The sequence below is a fragment of the Cimex lectularius genome, unplaced genomic scaffold (genome assembly GCF_000648675.2).
Source record: "Cimex lectularius strain Harlan isolate CLEC.00 unplaced genomic scaffold, Clec_2.1 scaffold4, whole genome shotgun sequence".
Classification (NCBI taxonomy): domain Eukaryota; kingdom Metazoa; phylum Arthropoda; class Insecta; order Hemiptera; family Cimicidae; genus Cimex; species Cimex lectularius.
Window position 1 is genome coordinate 2660589 of NW_019392723.1, and position 20493 is coordinate 2681081.

Here is a 20493-nt window from a genome sequence, read left to right on the forward strand (position 1 = left end):
GTTAAAAAAGGTTAATTTACAATAAAAAAGTTAATTTGAAGTTAAAAAAGATTAATTTGAAATTAAAAAGTTGAAGTTGAACTAAAAAAAAGGCTAATTTTCAGTGAAAAAGGGTTATTCAAATTTAGAAAGATGATTTAAACATGAGGTTATTTTGAAATTAAAAGAGGTCAATTTCAAGTTAAAAAGGCTTAAACTGTAGGGAATAAAAAGCTCTAATCTGTTAACACTTACGGATGTCTCGGCCCTTCCGCTATTGTTTTCAGCAGTAAATGACACCTGGCCAGTATTTTCATGCTTGCATGATGGATTAGTGAGTGTGTACGTACATTCTTTAAGATTGTGATGGGTTGGTTTAGTGTCACTGCTGGCGACGAAATCACTAGGTACGTCTTTTTCATTGAATTGCCTGGAAAATAGGATATTTAAATCTTCACCTTAAGACTATCAATTATAGTCTTACCATTTGATTTCAGGAATCGGATCTGCAGTTAGAACAACTTTCAGTTCAACCTTATCACCTTTGTTAACATTTGTATTGACCAGAGGAGTCGTTATTTGCGGCAGTCTAAAGTCATTTGCAGCTGGAAAATTAGAATTGTAAAAATAACATTCATAGTGTTTTTGTGTGTGATGCTTCTTACGTATTATCTTAAGCTTGGCCATGTCTGAAGCCTCTCCGAGGACATTTGACACAACGACTTTATACTCAGCCGAATCATCGAGCTGACAATTAATTATCTCCAGAGAATACACTCCGTTATCATCAAGAATTTTATACCGATCTGACTTTCCAAGCTCCTTTCCATCTTTGTACCTAAAAAATAATATAAATTAATTTTCCCCTTGGAATTAAAGAGGCTCCGCCCCCTTGTCCTCGATACACAATTAGTATTTGGACTTTAGCTCTCCTGCAAGAAAGGAATTGTTTTACTATTTGATTCTGCTCAGTTGACCCTCTATAACATTCCCTACATTTAGCTTTCTTAGCGGGCAGTTTTTATTTTTTTATTTTTTATACATACAGAACATCTAAATTTTCAAAATTTCAGAAGTTTAGGATGAAGCACGATGATTTATTCCACAAGAAGGAACCGAGTGTTTTAAAATATCATTTTTAATTTTATAAAATATAATTTATTAAAATATAAAATCTCCATTGAGTTTAATTACACTCCAAAGGAGAGTACACTCCAAATGGACACTTCATCAAAAACATGGTTACCTGTTGGCATCATGTCTGTTAATAGAAAGGTTTTTGTAAAATTTCGAGCTCAAATTACAATTGATTGGATTGAAATCATTCAAGTTTTGGATGGCACTGTAGGTCTCTTTTTGATAGTTTGACCTTGAGACAAAAGCCCATAGTGCCAAATACTTTTGGCAGTTTGTAAAAAAGCAACCTTGGGACTTATTGGACTTATTTATCTTGAAAATAGGCTGATCAAAATGACTGGTAATGAACAAATTCACATTCCTCACCCTGGTGACCCCCAATATCAATCATTCCACCTTATAAAAAAATTATTCCCATTACTTAAAGCCATAAAATAAATAACTACATTTATAATAAAAAAGTAAAGCTTTAGTAATAAATGATAAAATATTTAAAAAAATCCATGCAGTTACCATTTTGCAGTTGGATGTGGTCTACCATCAACTTCAACATTAAATTTGTGTTCCCAGCATTCAAAGACTTCCATATCTTTCATCTCTGACTTGACTACCTTCGGTGAAGCTGTAAAAATATTTAAAAAAATTATACACAATCCTTCTTATTTTTAGACTTAATCAACAAAGTTAAAAAAGGTGAAATTTATTTTTTAAGCAAGTCATTAAGAGAAACGACAAAATTGATCTGAAATGTAAACAGAATTGAAAAAAAGACCAACATTTTAAAGTGGCATGTTTTGTGTATACACAAAATAATCAATTTTTAATTTGTATGTTTAAAAAATATGTAATTTTTTGATATGTTAACCATTTATATATTTTTTAAATAATAGTAAAAAAGTTGCTGTTTATTTTATAATTTTATTAATTGAATTGGAGGTTTTTGAACATATACTGATGTAATTAACACTGAAGAGGACTCATGTCATGGGTCAAAAACGTTCCGTTAATACATAAAATTTCATGGTGCAGTATATATTCAACTACCAAAAATTCCACAAATAAAATGTTAACCATTTACTTACTACCTTTACTAGTACTAAAGAAAAAAAATTAATTAGCCTTAAATGTTTATTTACTACAATAAATTACAAAAAAATACAACATGCGATTAAAGTGAAAGCAAGCAAAGACAATAAACTTTAGAGAAGTTTGAAAAATATCAGCTTGAGTTTTATATTTGATGATTCCTGTCCATGCACATTAGGAAACTTTAGTACAGTTAAATAATTTTTCTATTTTAGCATTTGATTATTTATTAAACATGAAATAAAGTAATCTAAGAATGAAAATATACTACAACTCTAATTTCACCCATCTACACTCATCTTTTAACTTACTTCTTCATCGTTCATTAATTAAGTTATGAAACCATGAACTTTAAGTGTAAAATTCTATTATTCTAAATAAAATATAAGCACTACTAGTGTATTAATATAATTCCTAATTTGGCCAAAAGATCGGCTAAGTAGTTTTGTATCAATGACATCATATCAAAAAAAAAAAAAATTAATAATATTTGTATAACTGAAATTATAAATTATTGCAATAAAACTTATGAGCGCAGTATTAATTTATCATCTAGGACTTGATGATTTCCAAAGAAATATTATAAATCTATTTACAAGATGTATTTCATCATCTAGTCACTAATTTTCTAAGAAATTTAGGACTTTCATTGTTTTCAATCATGCAGTAAAATTTTAGGCACAGAAAATTCAACAAATAATAGCGTCTATTGGGTGACCTTACACCCATATCTTCACACAAACACATGGTACAGTAGGTACTATAAAGCACACAAAAAAAGTGCTTCTATCGCATGAAAATAATTCTCAACTTACCTAATCACATGTGAAAATATACTCTCTCTGATCCATACTACTTACAGTATAATTATTGATTAAATATACTAAATATATTAAATTAAACATAACAGAAAGTGAGTAGGAATTCCAATACATTTGTGCTTAAGGACGTCAGTATGTTTTAAATCCCCTATTCCAATTTTCACATGAAAATAGAGGTGCTTTTTAAAGATCTTTTTTATATGTCTTTTGTGTTAAATGTACCCCTAGATTTTGTACAGGTGTGATTGAGGAATATCAAGTACAACTTAGTCCTACTTTAGTAAATAGTACATATAAAAAATATATTTAAGGATGTGCATAATGTAAATGTTTAGGTTAAATGTAACAAGCATCGGAGGCTGAAATGATCTACTAGGTATTTCTCGTGTTTTCAATTAGGAATACGTTCCCATTTGATGTCTTATTAGGTTTTTATAATGTTGAAATTCAGAGTTTATATAAGTTTAAATAAGTTTAATTGTTGTTGCTAGACTTGTCAAAAGGAAAACTTTAAGGGGATGCAATTTCTTAGAGATCCTCCACACTCATGCTTATAAATCATACTTTTATTTAGGTAATAGAAATAGTAAAAATATTATTAACTCATAACTTTGCAAGGGCAACATTTTTTTTTTTTTTGGTCCTAAATGCCTTAACTCTCAATTTGGTAAATACCAACTCTGACATTTTCCCTTTCTTTCTCTATCCATTTGTCTATCTATCTCTCTAAAACCCACACACTGTCTTTCTCTCTTCCTGCTCTCCAACTCACACACACTCTCTCTCTCACCCACTCTATCTTGTTCTCTAACTCACTCACTCTTTTCAGCTCTGTCAGATCTTTCTCTCTCTTCCCCCCTCACTCTTACATTCTCTCTTTCCAGCTCCATCACTCACTCTGGAATTCCTTCTATTCTCTTCACACCTTGCCACCTCCATTCACTCAATCATTTCTCACTCTGGCATCCTCCCTCTCGCCCCCTCTCCCTTTGTGTTTCTTTCTTTCTCTCTTTCCAGCTCCGTCACTCACTCTGGCATTCCTTCTTTTTTCTTCACACCTTGCCACTCCCCACTCACTTAATCATTTCTCACTCTGGCATCCTCCCTCTCGCCCCCTCGCCCTCTTGCACACTCGCTCTGTCTCACTCTGTCTCACTCTCTCTCTCTCTCTCTCTCTCTTTCTCCCTCTCTCTCTCTCTTTTCCCTTTCCTCTCTCCTCTCTCTCTTTTTCCCTTTCTCGCTCTCTCTCTCTCTCTCTCTCTTTTTCCTTCTCTCTCTCTCTCTCTCTCCTCTCTCTCTCTCTCTCTTTTTCCTTCTCTCTCTCTTTCTTTCATTTTTTGTTTTATTGATACATAAATGTTCCACAAATTTATAAACGTACAACAAAAAGAAGAAATGTATAAAAAATTATNCTCTCTCTCTCTCTCTCTCTCTCTCATTCTTTTATTTTCATTGAGCCTTCTTCTTACAGTCCTGGAGATTATTTTTGACTCGTCTTACAAGATTTCTTATCTCATTTCCTGTAATGCTGCAGTTTCATAGGGCCTGATGATGCTGGAATCTATCATCTGTAGACCACGACCGACCCTGTCCTGGCTTTCTGGTGTGAAGCCCTGTTTCTCTGAAGCGCCGAAGAACCCTTCCTACAGTAGAATGATTTACACTCAGCCTCCTGGTGACTTCGCGCTGTCTGTATACTTCCTCTAATAATGTTACAACCCTGACACTGTCATATTTCCTCAAATGCCTGACTGGCACCATTGCAAAAGGTTTAAGAGTAAGAATAATGTCAATGAAATCAAGGAAAAAAGATTAACTGAAAGAGATCTTTAGGCATAGCAGAATGGAAGGGCATAATTCTTTGTAACATATAAACCTAATGGATGTAATTTTAAACTAAATAAATTGAGTGGTTTGTTAAATTTGTTCACAGTGTATTATTAAAGCTAGTTGCTTTTAACATATTTATTTCAGAATCATAAATTTTTTAAAAATATTGTAGGCCCTGAAAGTTATAGTCCTTACAGAAAATGAAATTGCAATAATTATAAAAATAAGAATTGTTTCTTTCATATTGCCTCAATTTTTAACAAAATCTCATTTGCACATCTATATCGAAATTAGAATAGAATTTTATGACTGCTTTGTGCGTTAGTGTGATATCAGCCTCAAGGAAAAGATGTAAAAAACCCCGCAGTCAAGTGTTAATGTATGTAAATTCATTCATATGAAGCAACTGTTCATTTAGGCATAGCAATTTGTTTATAACATTAAAAAAAAGCGTTTCATTTCATTGAAAATGTAATGTTATGATGTTATGATAACAATCGGTAGGTATATAAATTTTATATGAAGAAGTGTTTTAGTTAAATGCTTACCATCAGGTTTTTGTACATTATCTTTTTCATTTGTTTTGGATGTCTTATTTTTATTATCTGATTTTGAATCTTCTTTTAAGGAACTGTCGATATTTGTTTGATCGCTAGGTGATTTATTTGTGTCAGCAAGACTCGGGTTGTGATTTTCAGGTTGTTCCATTGTTTCAATTAGCTTGCCTGTATTTGAACTGCATTCATCTTCGAGTGCATTGATACCGTTGGTCGGAATTGGTTCTAACTCTTCACCCTTTGACCCTGAAAGTTGGCCAATATCTGTTGATTGTGCTTCATCTTTTATAAATTCATATTCAACATCTGTGTCTGATTCGGAATTTTGTTTAATTTTACCATCATGTGGTACTCTTTCTGCTATATCAAAAGACTGTTCTAATTCAGATTCAGTGTCTGATATGGGTTCTTCTTTGACGTGAGACTCGCTGAAACCGTTCTTCAGTTCAGAATCACCTGATTTCAAATCATTGATTTCATTTTGTGATTTGTTGTCAGAAAGAGACTCGAGATTTGTGCTTTCTGTTAATGATTTTGAAGGTCCTTCGACACTACAGCTATTAACATGATCTTCGATATTGTTTTGTGTAGTAGGTACATTAAGTTTACTATTACTTTTTTCTATAATGTTTGATGTGTCATTATTATCGGTGTTTTTGGGTAAAACATTTTCAAGCTTTTCCTGGCTTTCAGTTGTTTCTGTATTGAGATCTTGACATTCTAAGATGACAGGATTTTCATTTGTGCTGTCTACATCTTTCGGAATAGAAGCACAACGGCTGTGACTGGAATTTTCCTCGTCATCATCAACAGACACAATAGATATTCCACGGTTCCTTCCAACCTTTAGAGATTTATCTTCACTGTCAGAAAATTCTTCGACCAAACAGGCACTCGATTCTTGTAGGTGACATTCGCTCGACACTTCGACACATCGAAATCCGTGCTTTGTTACTGTACGAAAGCTACCGTCTTCCTCGTTCATAATAAATTCTAAAAAAATGTTTCATGTGTAATAAAAATTAGATATTGGTGTCGGTTTTATATTAATGCCATAGGGTTTCTGTTTGTAATAAAGTGGATGGAAAAGATTAAATACAAATATTTTAATTTTTAAAAGAACATTGATTGAATATAAAAGAAAATGTTTATATAGAATATTGAGTAGCATAAAGATAAACTTAAATGTCTCAAATTGCCAGTTATACTGATAAATTAACATGGAACAAAAATGTATAAAAGAAAATGCTTTGGCTTTAAAAACCAAAGATTAAATAATCAAGTGGGAAATTAAAATATATATCCAAATTAAATTTGCTGTTAAAAAAAAAATTCAATGACTATAAAGATTAAGCAAAAATCCAACTGTACTGATATACCAAAGGAATTATCTTGTGTCTTTGTATTTTAAATAAATAAAATAAAATAATTAAAATTTTTTTTCATGATGGACTAATTAATAAATGATGTCTTCTTTCTAATAAAAGATCTTCATGGCAAAATAATTTGTAAGTTGTTAGTCTAATATATAAGTAGGGCTATATTACCCTTTTACCATGATTATTATTACTATAATGAATCGGCTACAAAATTCTACTTGAATAAATTTATGCCTGGCGGTTATCAATGAATAATATATACATTTTATGCTCTTCCCTATAATGGGAAATAAATACCTTGATAATCGACGAAGGCCTCCCGCTTTTCATAGATATTTTTCAGGTTATCAGATGGCAACTGTACTCCATTTACTTGCATTGTAATCTCTTGGATTTCATCCGGCTCTTTGACGGTTTCCTTAAATCCAGCCTTTGACGACATGTCCCCTGTTGAAATTTCTAAAGGCACACAGCAAACACTCATGCCTGTCTCTTATAAACAGGATTTGCATACGATAATAAACAAACACATGCTCAAAACTTTACCATTTTAACAAATACAATATAGCATTTGTTTGTAATTATGTACTGTGTGATTTAACAGTAGTTGGTGCATGTATTTACATAACACAAGTATTTTTTTATGTATTTGTTTGTTTTATTGTTCCCTCAAACAAAGAAAAATATGTTAAAAAATAAATAAAAGTGTATATCGAATGCAAAATGTCCATATATAGCTTTTGCTCATCAAATTAACCTTTTTAGTTTTTAAATTAACCTCTTTTAATTTCAAAATAACCTTTTTTAACTTCATATGAACCTTTTTAATTTCAAATTAATCTTTTCTTTGAAGTTTAAAAAACTTAGAGATGGTATGAAATATAAAATGCTAGCCTCTCATTTGTACCTCAGGCTCAGGCTGTCAACTACAGAATATACACAAAACACATATTATACATCACCAGCCAATATAAACATAGAAGTCTGGTCACTTCACTCCCACAGAGTACTCCATATTCCTCGGCACGTGTTTAAACCCACTCCATTCTCACTAATAATTTTACTCCCCAAACGAAATATTCACCCCAGAGTACTCGATATTCCTCAGGGCAAAGACAATTTAAACAACCCCTTACTTTCATGCTGATAAATTACATTCATTCCAATAAATCAACATAAATACAACACAGATACACCACAAACACTCACAAACATCCTTAGAGCCATGAGGTACCAGAACAGCGATTTGGCCCACTGCCATTCCCCAAGACTACGCACAGATCCGATGATATGTCAAAATATTGCCTATATATGTAAAGTCTTCTACAATTGAAAATCTGGTGCTCAACCATTAATCTTTGCTTAACGATCACCTACTTAGTCACCTTCCGGCCAGAAGGTGCCTGTGGATTATTATTATATGTACCTATGTGTAGGTCCAACATTTTTTTTTTAGCAGAGCCTTTTCCCTTTTCTAGCCATTATCCAATGATCAGGGACCTACGTCTTTCTTAACCCGCCCCATTAGTTCTATTTTTATGAGCCCAGCGGTTTTTCTATCTCCTTTTACTGTATTTTTACATTTAATTTTATATAATTTTAAATTTCAAATCAAAAGAAGAATCTTTTTTTTAGTGATATTGTCACTGCGTTATTAAAAAGAATGATTTTATTTTATATATTTTTAAAATTTAATATGCAATTTATTTTCATGTGGTATTTTAGATAAGAACAAATTTTATATTTTTAATTGAATTGAACCTGAATTAAAAGAAGAATCCTTTAGTTTTTATTTAATCTTATATCATTGTAATTTTAATTGCAAATAATTTTCAGATGGCATTTTAGATAAGAACCAATTTTATATATTTTTTTTTCTTAAATGTAATTACTTTTTTCTATTGGTGGGTCTTCTAAGAGCCCAATTATGTTATATTAAAAAAAAATCAAATAAACAAGAATTTTACTTAAAATGCTTACATTTCATTCTATCATCTAAGTTTTCGAAATTCTTTAAAGAAAAAATTAATTTGAAATTAAAAAGGGGTAACTTGTAGTTAAAAAAGGTTTATTTGAAATTTAAAAAGGTTAGTTTGAAATGAAAAAGGATCAATTTGATGGGGAAAAAGCTATAAATGCGATTCTGGCTTGTCGCTTTTCACCTGAGGAAAACACTTACTTTGAACAATCACAGTATTTTTTGTGACAGCAGAACCCATTTCATTGATAGCGCGGACCTCATATTCTCCACTATCTTCAGCCTTGACTAAATTAACTGTAAGCTCGTATGTTTCAACTCTATGGCTGTCTCTTGATATTTTTATATGGGCGTCTTCCGTCAATTCTTGACCGTCTTTGTACCTAAAAAATTTAAGCAGTGTTAAAACCTTTTCATTTCTTGTGTTTATTTAGTGGGATTTATGAAACAATGTATTTCTATAGGTTTAAGCCTGATAAGGCTATACAAAGATGTCCATTTACAAAAATACATTACATAAATTAAAAATGAAAATTGGACTAAAGCAGCAATTAAAAATCTTAAGTGTTAAAATGTAAGGAAAAGAGAATATCAAAGAGAAGAAAGGAAACTAGGAACTGGCAGGACAGAATTGATGGAGGGTGGAGATCCATCATCAGGATATCTGGGAGATATGGGGCTTCCAGGACAAGCGATTATTAATTGTAAATGGTTAATTAGGTAGTAAGATATAGAGGAGAGAACTGGATCAAAACACATATCCTGGAATTTTACTATGCAGGTCGCCCCGTGAACAATGTCAATAGTTCAGGAGGCTATCCTAAATGTCAAATGGAACGTAAAAGTTTTTTTGCCAGAGAATCCAATCCGATTACACGACATTTGAAAAATGGCAAAAAGGAGGGAAAACTCATAAGGTGGGGTTGAGATAGGAAGTTGATGTCCGAGTGGATCGAGGTCACGATAGCTCAAGTGGTAGAGCAGCGGCGTATCTAGCCGAAGATCGTGGGTTCGAATCCCGCTCGTGCCATTAGCTTTTTTTCATCTCAACTAAAAACCTTAATTAATTGTAATGTATTAATTGGTCAAGCGGACCACGAAATTAGTGAATTTAAGAATTGAAAGTTATATTTACATTGGTGATAATTGACATTTGAGAAATTAAGTACATACACGTGTTTGCAGCTCATTAGTAGGGGCAACTTTTCTGTAAGAGCTGTCAGTAGTTACAGAACTACTGCTAAAATCATCCTTAAATTTTAGACAAGCACATTAAAAATAAAAAAAAACTCAAAATGTTTTCAATTGATATTGATAAAATCCTATTTACAGAAGGATTAACATTAATGGGTTAATTTGAAAAAAACAAAAATCAATTTAGTTAATTGAATAATAGAATGATGTTGCTAGTGCAAACCCACAAGTCATGCGGGTTGAGTATATATAGTCTATTCAATAAAATAATTCATTTACATTTTTTATTAATTAATAATTAATTTATTATTTAAATTACTTGTTAAAAAAAATAAAGTGTACATTACCATTTAACTGTTGGCTCTGGGGTTGCGTCTATTTCCACTTTGAGTGTAAGAGTATCACCCTCATTTACTGTCATGTCGCTTAATGGCTTTTTAAACTGTGGTTTGCCTGGAAAAAAAAAATCATTTGGATGAATTTGAAATGCGAATAATGAATTTATTACTTACACAGCACAGTAAGCTCAGCTGTTGAATCATTACATCCATATTGATTTTCAATTTTACATTTATACGATCCGTATGATTCTCTCTTAACATTTTTAAGTACAAGAGTGTAACTATCGTTGTCTTCTTTGAAACTATAATCTGAACTGTTTGATTTGATTTCTACATCATCGTGAAACCTAAAAAAAAATAAAAAATCATGAGAGTGATTAATCGATATAATTTCCCATAGTTAATTTAGATAATACCATTTGATATGTCCTTTTGGGTATGAAGCGACTTCCACAGTAAAACCAACATTCGTGTCTCCTTCTTGTGCCATCAAATGTCCCATTCCTTTGATAAAAACGGGAGCTGTTTTTACAAAAAGTTGTCCATGATCGGTGGCTGTACCGTGAACATTTGTCAACCGACAGCTGTACTCTCCAGCATCGTTTTTATTAATCGCATTGATTGTTAATGTGTATGTATCATTGTCACTGCTTGTTTTACATCTTGAATCCAAAACAACTGGTTTATTTTTGTAAAACCTACAAAGAAATAGTTATCAAGTTTTTATAAAACTGATCCGTTATGACTGTTATAACTACTATGTAAATCGGTAAGCTCAGTAATGTCACAATAAAAATTTGAGTTACCAAATACATAAGTTAGTCTGTCAGGCATGTTTAGGCTTCCCATCATCTTCTTGACCATTGCTAGACCCCCAACATCAATCATTACACCTCTCATGACCTTATATGATTCTTAACTTCACATAAATCACACGGACCAAGATTGAAGATGATGAGATTCTGAAACGCGTCTGACAGACCAACCCAGCAGGTACAAGGAGACCGAAATGATTGCTGATGACTAAACCACAGATTCAGCACCCATCAGACACAAAGTTCAATTCCACCTTTCAAGACCTCATAAAAGACACTTAATTTAACATAAATCACACAGACACAAAACTAATGTTAGTAAAATGCCGAAATGCATCTGACAGCCCAACCCAATGAGAATAGGCAAAACAAAATGTTCGGTAAGAATCTAATTACAGATCCATCCTCAAGATCAATCATTCCACCTTTCACAGCCTTATAAAAGACTCTTGATCTTACAAAAAAACACAGACCCAAAACTAAAGATGGCAAAAAGCCAAAAAGTGTCTGACAGATGAACCCAGCAGGGAGACCAAAATTATTGCTAATGACAAAACTACAGATTCAGCAGCTGTAAGACTCAAAGTTTAATCATTCCATCTTTCAAGATCTTATAAAAGATACTTGACTTCACATATATCACACAGACCCACACTGAAGATGGCGAGATGCAGAAACGCATCTGACAGACCAACCTAGCCTGATTACAACGAATAAAATGACCTAATTACAGATCCATCACCCCGCTGACTTCCCCCCACTAAAAAAACAAATAAATAAAAACACCTAAAAATGGGTAATAAATAATGATTAATATATGCTTCCAACTCCAGCATAAACTAAACTATTATTATCTTTCATCATCATCATAATAATTAAATTGTTCAATTTCAAAATTCCTCAAAATAATTTTTTTTTTAAAATATCATACCATTCAACGGACGGCATCGGTTTTCCATGAACTTTGACCAGGAATGTTAAACTATCTCCTTCTTCAGTTTCCGCATTTTTAATCAAAGTCCTTGTGAATATAGGAGCTCCTTCTACATCAACTTTACAGAACTCTGAGCACTGGCTTACTTCATTCTTGCAAATGACGGAGTATGAGCCGACATCATATAGATTGCATTTTTCAATGAGAAGTGTGTATGATGAACCTTCCTCAATCAGTTTCACATGGTCAGATTCCGACACTTCTTTTCCATCTTTGTACCTTATAAAAAAAATTTTTTTTGTTATTAAAATCATGATAAATGAAATTCTTAAATATAAGACAAACTTACCATGCAACTGTAGGCTTAGGATTACCACCAATGTTGACATTTAATCTAATCTCTTGACTGGACATGGCATGAACATCGGTCAACTTTTTCGTAAAAAAAGGCGCAGCTGGAATGTTTTAACATCAGACAAAAATTTTTTTAAAGTGTTTGAGCAAAGTTAGACATATTACAATCAGATAGAATGTTGCTCTACATTCAATTCAATATTTTAGAAAACATTGGAAATGATAGAATTTTAATGTAACAATACCATAAAATACTTGGTAATTTATAAAATTTGTTAGGCATCTATCGATGCCAAATGATGACAGATCAAATCAGCATGAACAGATAGGCAAAAATGATCGAAAATTGCCCAACTTTTCAAAAGCATAAAAAACAAGCAAAATCAATCAAGTTCTCTGATGGAAAAAACTTGGAATTCTTTTATAGTATACAATACAGCTCAAATATGGTAAATGAATATGCATGAAATGGCATAATTTAAAAAGTAGTGAAAGGTATACATTCATTAAAAAATAGGACAGCCTACGGCTATTTTGTCCTGAAGTTAAAATTTTCAAGCAAACAGTGCGATGACAAAAACGGAAAAAAAATCTATAGACCGATATCACTGCCTGTATTTTCAAAAGTTAATAAGAAAACATCAATATGCTATTTTGAAAAGAACAAATAAGCAAAGCACCAAGCCATACTAACTTTTGTCATGTACACCTTGGACTGTTTCAAAGATAACACTTGGTATATAGCTTTTTTGATTGAAAGGAAATGATCAATGTTGTACAGTTTTACAACTTTTCTTATCTTATTTGTCTAACAGGATACAATCAGTTAAATAACACCAAATTTTTTCTGGTTTTGTAAATAATAATGGGAGTTCTGCAAACATCTATATTGGATCCTTTCACAAATTAATTTAACTTTCGCATATACATTTTTGGATTTTTAAGTCTCGTTTTAAGTCCATTTTGCAATACTTTTTCAAAATAGTATCAATTAAAATTCCATGGGATATGCTGGGATTTAAACCCAGAATCATCACGAGTGTATCAAATAAAAGTAGGACAACTTAACCACTTGGCCACTGCAGCCTTCAAAGTAAAGTAATTTCGATAATTCAGGGTTTAACATCCAACTACCCTTTGGGTTAGTTTGGCACTCCTTAATATGACTCTTTTGGATATGTCATTGACACTTCCCAAAAATGCTAGCATTGTCGGCTTACACATCCAATGTAAAAGTAGTGACAATCACAACAAGAAAATATATCATAATTGCAAGTTGCTATCACTGCAAGACTTTCTTGGATGGCTAGATTTGGCTAGAAAGTGTTAAACCTAAATAAAAATAATAAACTTGTTTTACCTTTGACATTGAGTTTAACAGTATCCTCAGATTTTCCAGACAGATTGCTTGCGACGACGGTGTATTCACCCATATCTTCAAGAGTAATGTTCTTAATAACTAGAGAACTTGTTTCATCATCCTCATAAAGAACTTTATACTTTTCGCTAATTTTGATTTCCTCTCCCTCTTTGAACCTATAGAGAATATTTCATAATTTCACAATATTGGTATGACATTAATCGAAATTACCATTTAATTTCTGGTTTTGGATATCCTGTCACTTTGGTTTCTAGCATTGCAGACGAGCCAATATTTGTCTCGTATGTTGTAGTAGAAGATTTAATCTTAGCGGCTTCTGGCTCACGAGTCAACAAGTTAACATTGCCTAAAATCATTGATCAGTTTTCATCCAAACATTTCGGATTATATTCGATTTAATTAAGTTACCTTGTACTGTTAACTCAGCACTGCAAGATATTTTCCCTGTAGATGTCGACGCAACACAAGTATACAAACCGGCATCTTCTGGCTTTACATGAGTGAACACAAGAGCCAAAGAATCTTCTTCATCCTATTAAGAAGAAAGATAACAAATTTTAAATAATTTCTGTTGGTAATCAAAATAGTTTCTTAGTTATTCAGAAATCGTGAGATGTGGTCTGGTGTGATGTAGGTTTCAGAAAAACATTTTCTTTATCGTGACAACTTTTCGATCATTATTGAGATCATCTTCAGGGCCTGGGATTTACAAACATTGTTTACATTTAACAAATATGTGTAACAATGCAAAATATACATATATATATATATATTTTTAAATATTCAATCAAAGTATTTCTACTCACTCAAAATGTTTGTCTTCTGCGTAATTGTGCCATTCTTGCGTGTCGTGTTGAGAGTGCCAGTGAGATATTGCTGTTTTATGTTTATATACGTTGGATTTTGGGGAAGGAAGTCGGTATAGAAAAGACATTTTTGTATAAGGCGTCGGCTTCTTTGAGGTGAAAAGAGCCGCTGAAGGGAAACAATGTGTTGGTAATGGTTCAGCCAGATTATCCTTTCAGGATTATATAGAAAGGGATAAATAGGAAAAAGGAAAGCTAAATTGTTGGACAATTAGACTATGTGAAAAATATTTGATGTGTGGAATGTAATGTAATGATATATGTGTGTTATCTTTATTGAATTTGATTAATGATGTTGGCGTAGCTGCGACTGAATTTACATGTATCTGTTCTGTAATTGATGCTGTGTTTATCTCTGTTGATATAAACCATTTCTAAGAAATTAAGTTTATGTTTGTTTTGTTCTGTATGTAATATTTTTGGATTTTTGAAGTTGAAATTGTGTTGGAGTTCAAAATGGTGGATAGTGAGTGCTGTAGGATTTTGCTTGGGTTTTTTGCAATCATAGATATGTTGCTTTACTATAGTTTCTTAGCTGTAGCCACATCAAAAACAAAATATTAATACTAGGACAAATGTGAGAGGAATCGAGAGATCATGGGGGGTTTTCTTAGTATCGAGAAGGCTTTTGAAATGTAAAGTAAGCAACCGATACAAATATATTTAACAATTTGGAGATAATGTTCAGCATTAGCATCAAATACAGATATAGCACAAGACAATCAAAATTTTCTGAATAATATGCACTTAAGTGGAAACAGATTTCTCTTCTCTTGTGAATGGAATAGAACAAAGAATAAACCCTCAAAGAGGTAGAACGGTCTTAAGATTTCATTAAACAAATGCTTCATTTTAGGGCACTCCTGGCTTAAAATTTGATTTATTGCTTAGTATCTTCATTTAGGGGAGGAAAGTTGTCATGATAGATTTAAAATCCAATTCAGTGTAGGTTTATACCCAGACTTAGCTGGGAGTGGCTTAGGGTTGAGGACCTTGATGGGTGAGACGTCAGAGGAAGTGGATCCCTGGTTCTTCCTGACGAGGCAATGTAGGTGTTCTCAGATTGTGAGACCTCGCATTGTGAGTCATGGATGAATCAGCTGTTTAAATGATGAACTCTTCAGGAAGACTTGACAGTTGAATTCAAAATCTGGACACAGGTAACTCATGCTCTGACAGATGGATCTGGCCTCGGGTTGTGAACCTTGGATGTTGAGACCTCAGAGGGCGTGGATTCTTGGTCCTAGCTGACTAGGCAATTATTCATGGATGACATTGATCTTTGGTCCTAGTTGATGAGGTTGTAGCTGTGATAGTGTGAATCTTACGTTCAAGATGATGAGGCTTTTATGCGACCTGGAATGGTGCTGATCTGTGGTACTAGGGGAAGAAGTTGTATATTCAACCTGGGATGGTTTGGATTTCCATGGTTGGATGTCCAAACTGACAAGGCTGTTATATGACCTGGGATCGCATGAATATTTTGTTCTAGCTGACAAGACATATACATTCCACCTGGTGTTTTTTCCATGGGTTCTGAGTATTTGGTTCCAGGACCAAATACTCCTACCCCTGTACCTTCTTGTGTTCTAGATCCATCTGTGTACCAAAAATGGTGCTATTCTTAAAGGAGGTGTTTTCCTCTTGTTCCCTTTATTTTTTGGTACTAAAGTTTATTTGGAAGTTTTGATTAAATTCAAACATCCTGTTCATGTCGTCTCCTGGAGCCATGTGTATCAGATGGTCATTCATTGTATTGTTGCTATCTCTCCATTTTAGTTTTATTCCTGTTGGAGGTTTCTCTTTAGTAATACTAAATATTGTTTTCTGTGCTTTCCTCATTATCAATCCCAGCATCTTTTCCATACAAACTGTGGGACATGTTCTCATCGCTCCCGTTATACAGATGCATGCAAGTCATCCTTGGTCCTAGTTCACGAGGTTCAGCACAAAAACTGGCCAGCCCTTGCCTCATTAGCCTAGGATGAATTGGCTGTTAATGAATTAAGAACTCCTCGGGAAGAGTTATCTTCATACTCAGGTGATTGATCTCATTTTATTGAACTCTTCATCTTGCTTCCTTACTCAGGTTCTCACTGTAATTCTAACTAATGATTCCCGGTTTAAGGCCGTCTTATACCCTGGCTTGAATGTACCACTTTACACATATGAAGATGCAGCCTTGTTTTTTGTATATTTGGAAAGGAAATGGCAGGGCAGCCATGTATTGAATCAGAATAACTTAATTGACTGATTTATAAGAAAAAATCTATTATTCTTATGTTTGTAATTACCTGAAATAATACTTTGAATCTTTCCTCGGCATCGAAAGGTTTTCCATCTTTAATCCATGAAAATTCTGGCTGAATGTTCTTGTCATCGAGACTTTCAAAGATGTTCTTATCATCTACAAACAATACATTGTAATTATTTATTAAGCAAATCATTTAGTGGCTTAGATAATCTGAAATTTTAAATCAAATATGTTATACAGTAATGTCAAAATTTAGGGAAATACAACATTCAATTAGATCATAATGAATCATTTTGGCCAGCTTTTCATGGCTGTACTTCACAAAAGTTTATTTGGTTAAACAATTCGATGCTTGTTATACCAATTCTGTTTGGTCTTTTGTCTCAGTGTAGCCAAACAGATTGAAAAAAAAAAACATAAATATAAAAAAAATGTTAACATATACTTTTATATATTTATAACTACTACTACCCTGATATTAGTACAATTATTTTCATCAAAATAGAAAGTGTAGGAAAATTCATAAACAAGCATTTTTTTCTTTAATTTTCTTCTTTTGACATTCAATTAATAAAGAAGAGAAAAAATATATTAAAAATAAAACCAACAAAAAAACATCCATCCTCACATTGTTGATTTGTTGATGCTGCTTGTGACTCAAATCTGTTTCGATTTTTATTGTCTTCTATAGGTTTTTTATAAGAATATATGAATTGTATTAGACAGTAAACAAGAAAAGATGTACGGTAAAATTTAAATAAATAAAGGAGTGATAAATGTTTTAAGCTTACCTACAACACACAACAATCCTTCACAGGTCGCTTCGCCAAATCTATTGGTGGCGACGCATTTATACATTCCAGCATCAGATGTGTGAACTTCTGGGATTACCAATTCGTAATATCCAGTAGCTGCTTGTTCAGTTTTCACACACATTCTTTCATTTTTGTATGTGATCAACTTGTCATCTTTGAAACTACAAGGATAAAACATATATTTAAAAAAAGAAATATTTATTTTTAGTTTAATTCACTTACAATTCAACAGTTGGCATGGGATCACCTTTCACTTTGATCAAGAATCTTAAATAGGTGTTTTGAAGTAGTTCAGTGTCTTTAAGTCTCACTAAGAAATGGGGACCATTCTTGGCCTTTCTTTCTTCATTAGTCACTAAATAAAAAATAAAGTAATTTTGAATTAAAGTAATAATGAACAAAATGTAGATGAAATTGCAATTGAGATGTGTTTAAGTTACAAAAAATCACCTTCAATCTAATTAACTGGCAAAGTAAGCAGAAATTTTATTGAGAAATTAATGAAAATTCAGTTTACTACATGGGACTGAGCAGTAAAATAAAGAAAACCACCAGTTTTCGGCAGTTATGAAGTGTGTGGTTTCTGTTTTGTTTACTAAGAATGTCTGTCTAGAAATGGAAATATGTCCTTCATAATGCACCTGAATTTTGATAAATTTTCTCATTGTAAAAGCTTCGAACAAGCACGCAGTCAACAGACACCCTCAGTCACCCTCAGTACAAACACCACGCTGTCATGCGCTAGCTGACTGGACATAAAATTATGGTGTACGAATGTGTGGTGATTAGTGACCATTAATCGATAATTATTCATAAATCTTGAGATGCGGTCTGGTGTGATAGGTTTCAGAAAAACATTTTCTTTATCGTGCCAACGTTCTGATCCTTATTGAGATCATCTTCAGGGCTCAATAAAGATCTAAACGTTGGCACAATAAAGAAAATGTTTTTCTGAAACCTATCACACCAGACCACATCACACGATTTATGAATAATTATGGTGTACAAGCCCTTCAAAGAGTTAATCCCAAGCTCTTCCCAATTTTCCAGACTCCTGGTGTATTCTTCATAGAAAGTCGATGGTAACTTGTTAATAGGCTTATATTTCAAGAGGTTGCTGTTGAGTTCTTTTACATAGTTATCGACTTCAACTCTTATCCAGGAAAAAGGTAAACAGCAAAAATATGTCAGAGATGGATGCTGGGGTTAAGAAGTAAGTGAAGTGTTGTGGATATTAGAGTTATGTCCCTTTAACCTGAATTTATCTATCCCTTATCTAGGAAAGGAAAACAGCAATGAGGGTTGAGTCAAACTTGTTCTTTATGTTCTCTGCTAGGGAAAGGTAGATACTGAAGTTAGTGAGTCGATTATTATGTATCTATCACTATTTTAACATTTCGGCCCCTATGCACACAATTTCTGCTGTTTATTCCATTGCTCAGTCTGGTTAGAGGAATCTCTATCTGGGGAATGTTCCTGGGGTTATTGGGGAAAAAGCCCTTCCATTCACACTAATAAATTATATCACATACAAGACTTCAATTACACCATCCCACAGAATTCAGTGATCCTGGGGTTATTAGGTCTTTCCATTTACTCTAATAAATTACATTCATACACCAAATTCAGACTGTCCCAGACTACTCGATTTTGCTCGGGGCAATTAGGAAAGACTCCCCTGAATTCATGCTAATAAATTACATTCACACATCAGGCTCATTATTACTGCCCTAGAGTACTCAATATTTCTGAGGTTATCGGGAAAGGATCCCCTCCAATTACTCTGATAATTGCAAATTGACCACTTTTCCTTCAAAACAAAGCCCATGTTTTCTCACGTTCTCTCATATCTATATAGATATCCGGGTCATGCCATAAATTCATGTCAATGTTAATTGCAGACAAACTACCTGGATGGAGACCTCTCTTCCTTCATCACAAAAAAAACCCCTCATTCTTCCCATTAACATCAAATTAATCAGGTGTTGTATCTGCAGATAGATACCCACAAATAAAACAATTTTTTAGCCTCTGAACTCTTTTAATTTTTTTATGGTTGTTCATCTAAGGCAGAAACCTACTCAGGTTCAGCATACAAATAATATGATAATATATATTATATAATACAAGTAATGGCAGATATGCTTCTAAACCCTCTTTGCCAGCCCCCAGTGTACTTTAGCTTCTCATTTATATAACTCATGTAAGTTCCAACAAAATTTTCAATCCTAGATAACACCAAGAAATTTAGGCCTGATCCAACCTCCATCGGTTAAATGCTCCTGAGTTTGATCTAGCTCACCTTGATCAATGCGTTATTTTTAACTTGAATGTTAAACTTTGTTCTGTTTATTATAGACTTCCTCCACCTACCATCAGTGTTCAGTTCCAACTCAAGTCTGTCCTAGCTCCAATGAATCATCCACAAATGCGATCAGAGTGTTTGCGTGTGTAGACTGGTAGATTATTTATATTGATTATTGATAAAAATGGACTAAACAGTTAGGTTGCTTTTAAACTTACATTTGTGAACGACCAAATTAGCTGTGCATGTTGAAACTTGTCCTGATTTGGTTGTGGCGTGTGCTGTGTAGACACCAGCATCTGATTCAATCACATTTAAAATTTCCAAACGGTGAACATTTCCAACAGACATCTGCGTAACTCTGTCTGCCAAGCGGTCTGACAAAGGTCTATTGTCTTTCAACCAGACAATTGATTTTGCATCAATTTCACATTCGAATGCAGCACTGCCACCAGCTGTAATTTAAG

At 33.1% G+C, this 20493-nt stretch overlaps 1 protein-coding gene across 8 annotated transcripts in view; it reads right to left on the minus strand.

The window, feature by feature from the left end:
- LOC106671524 (obscurin) overlaps positions 1-20493 on the minus strand; it is a 134459-nt gene that overhangs the window by 24014 nt on the left and 89952 nt on the right. For 5 of the 8 annotated variants that reach the window (XM_014402441.2, XM_014402444.2, XM_014402450.2 and 2 more), the window contains 20 exons: positions 20245-20481; positions 17944-18076; positions 17698-17882; positions 17535-17591; positions 16947-17059; positions 14195-14318; positions 13997-14132; positions 13766-13941; positions 12401-12506; positions 12049-12330; positions 10719-11000; positions 10474-10649; positions 10309-10414; positions 8969-9150; positions 7087-7248; positions 5402-6403; positions 1630-1738; positions 645-817; positions 464-584; positions 235-409 (listed from right to left, as the gene is read on the minus strand). In XM_014402441.2, coding sequence (XP_014257927.1) covers positions 235-409; positions 464-584; positions 645-817; positions 1630-1738; positions 5402-6403; positions 7087-7248; positions 8969-9150; positions 10309-10414; positions 10474-10649; positions 10719-11000; positions 12049-12330; positions 12401-12506; positions 13766-13941; positions 13997-14132; positions 14195-14318; positions 16947-17059; positions 17535-17591; positions 17698-17882; positions 17944-18076; positions 20245-20481 — 4037 coding nt within the window. The remainder of the gene's footprint in view (positions 1-234; positions 410-463; positions 585-644; positions 818-1629; positions 1739-5401; positions 6404-7086; positions 7249-8968; positions 9151-10308; positions 10415-10473; positions 10650-10718; positions 11001-12048; positions 12331-12400; positions 12507-13765; positions 13942-13996; positions 14133-14194; positions 14319-16946; positions 17060-17534; positions 17592-17697; positions 17883-17943; positions 18077-20244; positions 20482-20493) is intronic. The other 3 variants (XM_014402435.2, XM_014402454.2, XM_014402456.2) reach the window with 3 other exon arrangements.